Source organism: Pteropus vampyrus, unplaced genomic scaffold, assembly GCF_000151845.1.
Source record: "Pteropus vampyrus isolate Shadow unplaced genomic scaffold, Pvam_2.0 Scaffold27, whole genome shotgun sequence".
Lineage (NCBI taxonomy): Eukaryota > Metazoa > Chordata > Mammalia > Chiroptera > Pteropodidae > Pteropus > Pteropus vampyrus.
The window spans coordinates 192,557-199,092 of NW_011888808.1; the positions used below are offsets into that span (position 1 = coordinate 192,557).

At 41.8% G+C, this 6,536-nt stretch overlaps 1 protein-coding gene across 1 annotated transcript in view; it reads right to left on the minus strand.

The window, feature by feature from the left end:
* MYO10 (myosin X) overlaps nucleotides 1–6,536 on the minus strand; it is a 207,480-nt gene that overhangs the window by 118,836 nt on the left and 82,108 nt on the right. Inside the window, exon 3 of the mRNA XM_011356464.2 lies at nucleotides 125–283. Within this exon, the coding sequence (XP_011354766.1) occupies nucleotides 125–283 (159 nt within the window). The remainder of the gene's footprint in view (nucleotides 1–124; nucleotides 284–6,536) is intronic.

Genomic DNA, 6,536 nt, shown 5'->3' on the forward strand with positions numbered 1-6,536 from the left:
TTGCTTAGATTAACTAGAGGTTCTCAAAAGGCACGAAATACTCTTTGAAAACAATAATTTGAAAGCCAGAAGAACATCTGCGCACACTTGAGGGAGCCTGAGCGTGCGCCGAGGTGGCACTTACGTATATCTGGTTCCTCCGGTATCGCTGGTGCAGGTTGTGCATGATGGCGCCCCCGTGGAGCTCTGTCAGGGTGGCCATGTCGTCCACACCCTCCTCGTTCGTGGGGTGCATAGCCGTCACCTTCTGGTGTGTAATTGTGCTCTGCTTGTACGTGAATACCTGATGGTGGGCAGGGAGGAGTAAATTCAACTGTTTAGTTATCAGTAATGAAGTTTCTAGACGTTTCCTGGACTTACCAGTACAAATTCAGTACCATTTCAGCAACAAGATCCTGAATTGGCCAATAAAAAATATACTGCAGAGAACATCTTCATTTATTTATGCCACTTACCTCTTTTTTTAATGAAACTTTTTTGATAATTGCTATTAGATGTTGCTAGAAGACATCAGTTCAAGTGTTAACCATCCTTTGGGAACCACAGAAATTATAAATTTACAGTTCACTTCTCTGCTTATTTCTCCAACTGATAGAAATCAGTGAAGAAACTGGCTAACCAAGCTTTTAGAAAGTAATTGGGTTTCACTACACAATGTTTCACACGGGATCATATACTTCAAAGCTTCATAACAACATTCTTCCATTGAAACGGCATACGAATTCACCATATGTTCATGTATTTGTTCAAAGATTGGAACACATCTGCACAAGAATGTTTGAAAAATATTCCCAGCCATTACTGCCTCACTATCGGGATATACAGCACTCATGTGACCTTTAGACAAAACAAACTCCCTCTCGAATTTAAAATAAAATTGGTTTCTTTGCTTGACAGCCTGTCTTCCTTAAAATTCCAACACCTGTGATGAGTGCCACATGCATGCTGTAGCATGTACACGAGATGCCTCTGATATTACGAGGCTGATTATTAAATTTGCATGTATTTCTTGAATCTAGTCTTTTTATCGCAACTGGTTTGGATTAGGATTAACCATTTCAAGTCAACGCCATCTGCTGACCAAAATCTGACCAGCTTTACATACAAACTCGTGGAGTCCCATCACTCAATTATGGCTTTTATGCCATATTTATTCATTTTACACTTTTACTATATTCACCCTTAAAACAAAGATATACAAAGCGAGAACCTAAATAACAAGAAAAATATGCAGTCTTCATTTGTACACATCCTTATATGCACACACACACACACACACACACACACACACACACACAAAACAAGTTTCTGGAGTATTTGCGGGACTTTTTGATGGGGGATTCTATTTTTAGATATCAACCGGGTGCCTATATGGCGACAAATGGTATGTTATTGCAAAAGAGAATGACACACCAAGGAAGGCAAAAGTACCAATCCCATGGTTTTCCTAAGCCATGGAAAATGGCATGTTTTATTTTTCTAGAGAAAAAATTAAACTTCAGCGTGGCATTTCTGCCACATGAACCACAAGAGTTGGTCCTGAGACACTGCTCAAGGCCAGAGCAGACACCCAGCCATGACTTCTGAGGACGAGCCACACTCCCCAGCTGTTTCCTGCGCTCAGACACCCACCCGGGGATGCGCCAGCCCCCGCAGGCCCACCTCGCGGTGAGGCGACCAAGCCCGCCACGTGAACACCCACAGGCTGGAGGGGGGCCTCCAGCCAGCTGAGGGCAGGCAGGGTAGGGTATGCCACGGAAAGGAAACCAAGGTATTAAAGAAAAATGCACAAAAACATTCAAAAGAGTAGAAACACTCAAGACACCCAAGCTTTCATTTTAACTCAAACGCCATGGGAAAAAGTTAAGCATATTTAAGCTAAGAGTGAAAGTAGTTTTAGGGTAACGTGGAAAACCCCAGAAGCAAACAGCTGGAACTCTCTGCCTTCCCCAGCTTGCTGCAGTCCTAGGATGCCAATCCAGGCAGGGTTTTGAGAAAAAGCACACTTGGGCCGGGTCCTGGGTCTTCCATCAAGGGCCAGGGCAGAACCAGAACTGGGAACATCTGGTCAGCTGAGTGCAAAGCAGCACTCTGGGTCACCTCTCCACTCCCAGCACACACGGGGAGGGTCTGTCCTCACTCCGCTTGCTCAAAGGTCCTGCCAGCACAACTGGTAGACAAGTGACTTAAGTTCCCCAGGAAATTTTTCTTGTAGGAACAAAGACAGGAGACCAAAGCCAGCACAACTATCTCCTGCTCAACCCCCTGCAAATCCCTCCCAACATGAAAACAAATAACTTTTTGCACTAGTTGAGTATATCAAGAATTCTAGAATTTGAGGATAGAAATAATTTAGAATATTAAAAGTGTTGTGTTTATGTTGATTATGCTTTTTGGAAATAATCGTACAAACCATATAACAATGAGACACTAATATATATGTATGTGTGTAATGATTAAGTATTTGCGTCATGTGTAAACATCTCATTGTCTTTTTTAATGCACTGAGAACAGCAAGACAATACAGGATCCCACGTAAACAGCTCAGAACTAGTCACGTGGCCACTGGAAAAAATGGTTATGACCTGTAAACAAAGTTCCCCACCTTTGTACATTTGACTTCCTCCTATATTTTCAGGAACATACTGTGTATAAAATGAGAGGGGAAATCAAAAGAACTAGAACAATTCTTCTCATGACCTCAAGGAGACAGAATCATGATGGAAGATAACAGTCACATAAACGAGAGGCTACAAACAGAAAAACAGAAACATTCTGCCAAGATACAGGACTGCAGCTGCTCAAAACGGTGATTATTTCAAGGAAAAGTGGAATAGCAGAGAAACATATTAGTGAAGGACAGGCAGAGAAAACCGTCCAGTCAGAGACAGGTTAGTTACTATTTGTAAAGATCTCACAATGATGTTTGATATATCGAAGTTGCTCAATAAGTGTCCGATTTAAGAAAATCTATTCATTCAAGCAGATATTTACCGGTGTGTCCTAAGCACTGGGAGTATATAGCATCGCAGATGGTAACGAATGTCTATGAAGACACAGTAAGGGTAAGGAGACTATGTGCCAAGAGGGGTGACTCTATATTAGGTATCTGGGGACAGCCTCACGGGCGGGTAACATCAAAGCAGAGACTCAGAGAAGGAAAAGACGGGACCGACCCCTGCATTCTGGGTGTTACATGCATGTTGGCTGAATAAACACTAATTGAATTTGCAAAGATTTCAAGAGGTTAATAAGATCCACAGTCTTGTTCAAGAATTTTTAAGGAGAGCCCCTTGAACTGGGAAGTCATTTTTACATGCAACAATTAACAGAGAATTCGTTGTACAAGATTAAGCCCAAATAGCAGAAAAGAAAACTCTACTTTAAGGAATGGAATTCTTTTTTATGGGAATATTTCGGGAACAGTGGCCAAAATACAGTAACAAGATTACTCCTACAAACCCCACTCAGAGTAAACTCAGCTACCTTAACGGAGCATATACTAAGAGAAAGGTGGTAAGTTGAGAAATGGAGCAAAATATGGACGATTAGTAGACAGGAAATCAATTGAGAGAAAACGGAGTCTCAAGAACAAATAGTTCCTGTTATAGAAATACAAGCCACTGGTCACAGGATGGATGGGATTAAGTATGGGAGCAGAACAACCAATCGACACTATTGGAAAAACAACTCAGTGAAGGCTTGCCCAAGGCTGGGTCCACTTCTGCATTTAAAAAGGCATGGAGTCAATTAATTGGACAAAAACATTGGAGCCATTATTAATTCCCTTTTGTTTTTAACCTGGGGATAGTATATATATATTGCAAGGCAACCCCTACCAAGCTTACACAATAATTTCTATAGTATAAAGTGATATACACACAGACTTCCCTTATTACAAATCACTAGGAACCCCTAGTCATAAAGCTTAACATTTATCTACTGAAGTGAAAGAAAAAAATCTTATCCTGTCCTCTCCTGCGGGATGGGTGGGATAGAGGGTATTCTCAATCTGGGCAACTTCATCTCTTGTTAGCCTGAAATTTCTTCTCGAGCAGTTCTCGACTTTGCCCCCCAGGGCACACGTGGCCGTGTCTGTAAACACAGCTGGTTGTCACAAGTGGGGGGACAGGGAAGGGTGCTACAGACATCCAGTCGGTGAAGACCAGGAATGCTGCCAAATGTCAAAGAATTACCCCGCCCAAACCCCAAACGTCAGGAGCGCAAAGGCTGAGATGCCCTGCTCCAGGAATCCCACGACATGCCAATCAACCGGGTGCCGATGAGGAGTCTAGAAAAAATGACGCGTGAACCAACGCCTCTACGCAAAACCTTTCATTAAACATAAAAACAAGTCTTTTAGGAACGAAGAGCTAAAAACACTGAATAGAGGTAAATCAAAGGTCGGCATGACAATATTATGTACTTTAGTTTTTGATTCTTCCTTATTTGATTCAATTTAAGAAGGAACCGACCCCTGCATTCTGGGTGTTATATGATAATAATGAAGATTTCTACTAGGTTTGCTTATATTTTCATTATTTTCTAATTGTACTGTATTACAGTCAGACGACTTCTGCCTACCTGAGACCTCAAGTAACCTTAAACTCTTTCAACCACAATCTACAGGAAAAAAGGTTTTATACTGTAAACTGCTGTACATATAATTTCATGAAACACTTATGAGACTCAATGCATCCTAATATTTAATTTAAAAATACTTCGTTGCCTTAAGCCCACTATACAGACTCAATAAAAATTGAATAGATGGTCCTGGCCTTCCGAAGGGGCATAATACAAAAGGAGAAGCAGAGAGAGTAATGACCAAACACGGCCTTAAAGTCAGATCTGCGTGGACTCATTTCTCCTAGGCCTATGCTACCCACAGCACAGGGACAATGAGCAAAAGTTTCCCCATGTGTAAAATAAGAATGGTAATAATACTATCTAACTCACAGAATTACTGTGAAAACTAAAGAAAATAACGTCCGTAAAGGTCACAGCGCTTGGAACCAATGAGAGCTCAATGAAAGTAGCTACTCTTGTGAAGGGGACATAATGCAAAGAACAGCACAGAACATTCTATAAGGAAATAATGAAGAGTCTTAGCACAGATGGAGGAGCTTACTCTCCAGAAGAGGGCCTGAACACTGGCTGTGTGGGAGAAGGGGCTGAGCAAAAGGGGGGGCGGCCCATTTAGTTCTACATTTTTTATGATGACCTTGACCTGTGCCCTGATGAAAAACTATCTGACATAACACTTTGTTCTTCGGTTTGAATCCCTTTTGCACAAATCTGGCTGCCTTGTTTAGATTTTCCCTGAAATTCTACATTGTATCTAGGGATGCCTCTCTATTTATTTTCCTTCTTTCTTTCGTTTATCAGCTCATTAAGTCATGAAGTAAAGTATGATCAGTGACAAAGGTTAAGACGTTTGCCTCCTGACATGTGGCTGGAATGAGCAATCATGTCAATCAAAAATGAGCTTCCTCAGTTAAGCTTCACTGACTCAAGCTATGCTCTTAGCACAAGTCTAAGAGAGAAGCCATCACTTAACTGAAAAATCTGCCTTGGCTTGTTCCTTTACTGCTGCCTCAAGAGACTGGAGAAAGTATTTGGGGCATGAAAATGTAGAGTCCACTAGAAAGTTCCATTGGCATCTAATCAAAAGCAAAACTATACATGTCTAATGGGAAAAAAAACAAAACAAAACATGGTGCTTTCAGCTCAAATTTGTCAGAGACTTAGCATCCTCACAACCACGGAACAGGGGATTAAAATTATCTTCATATAAATAAAAATTCCGTTACTTTAACCTCTGTTGGGTGGGTCTGTTAGATAACTAAGTATAGATAAAAACAAAGACTGGTATTTTCTTTTGTAAAGACTCAAACTAGTTTCTGAGATTAAGTCAATTAATTGTCATCGGGTCTTCAATGCCTGATGACACTGTAGCATGGCATTTGGGTTCGAAACCAGAAGTGGGCTGAGGAGGGGGAAGGTCTTTATTGAGTGCTGGCTGCAAGCAACTGGCACACTGATTCTATTACCTCATTTGATTCCCAGCAAGAGAAGATATACTGTTGCTTTCTTTAAAGGATAAATTCACAAAGTATCAGAGAAGTTAGGAAGCCTGACCAACAGCACACAGCACAGCTAGCATTCAATTCCTCGGGATCGTGGAAAAGCATGCATGTTAGAGTCAGACCTCAGAGGGACACTAGTTCAAAGATGGCCTTTTGAATTCTACCTCTGCCACTTACTGGCTGTGAATCTCTGTTCAACAGAGTAAACGGGAAAGAACCCCCTGGCCCTTGGAACTCGAGGGCGGAGGTGGAGGGGGGATGGGACAAACACACTGTGCGTTGTTTAATCTCTCATTTATTCCACTGCTTTTCATTTACTCTCTCCAGCTTCCTCCCATCATTCATGCCATGCTGTGAGCTGGCCCCTGGGAACACAATGATGAATTAAACACCCCTCCTTCAAAGAGCTTACCATCCCCTGAGGGGAAGGCCCTCAGCAATCCTAACCCC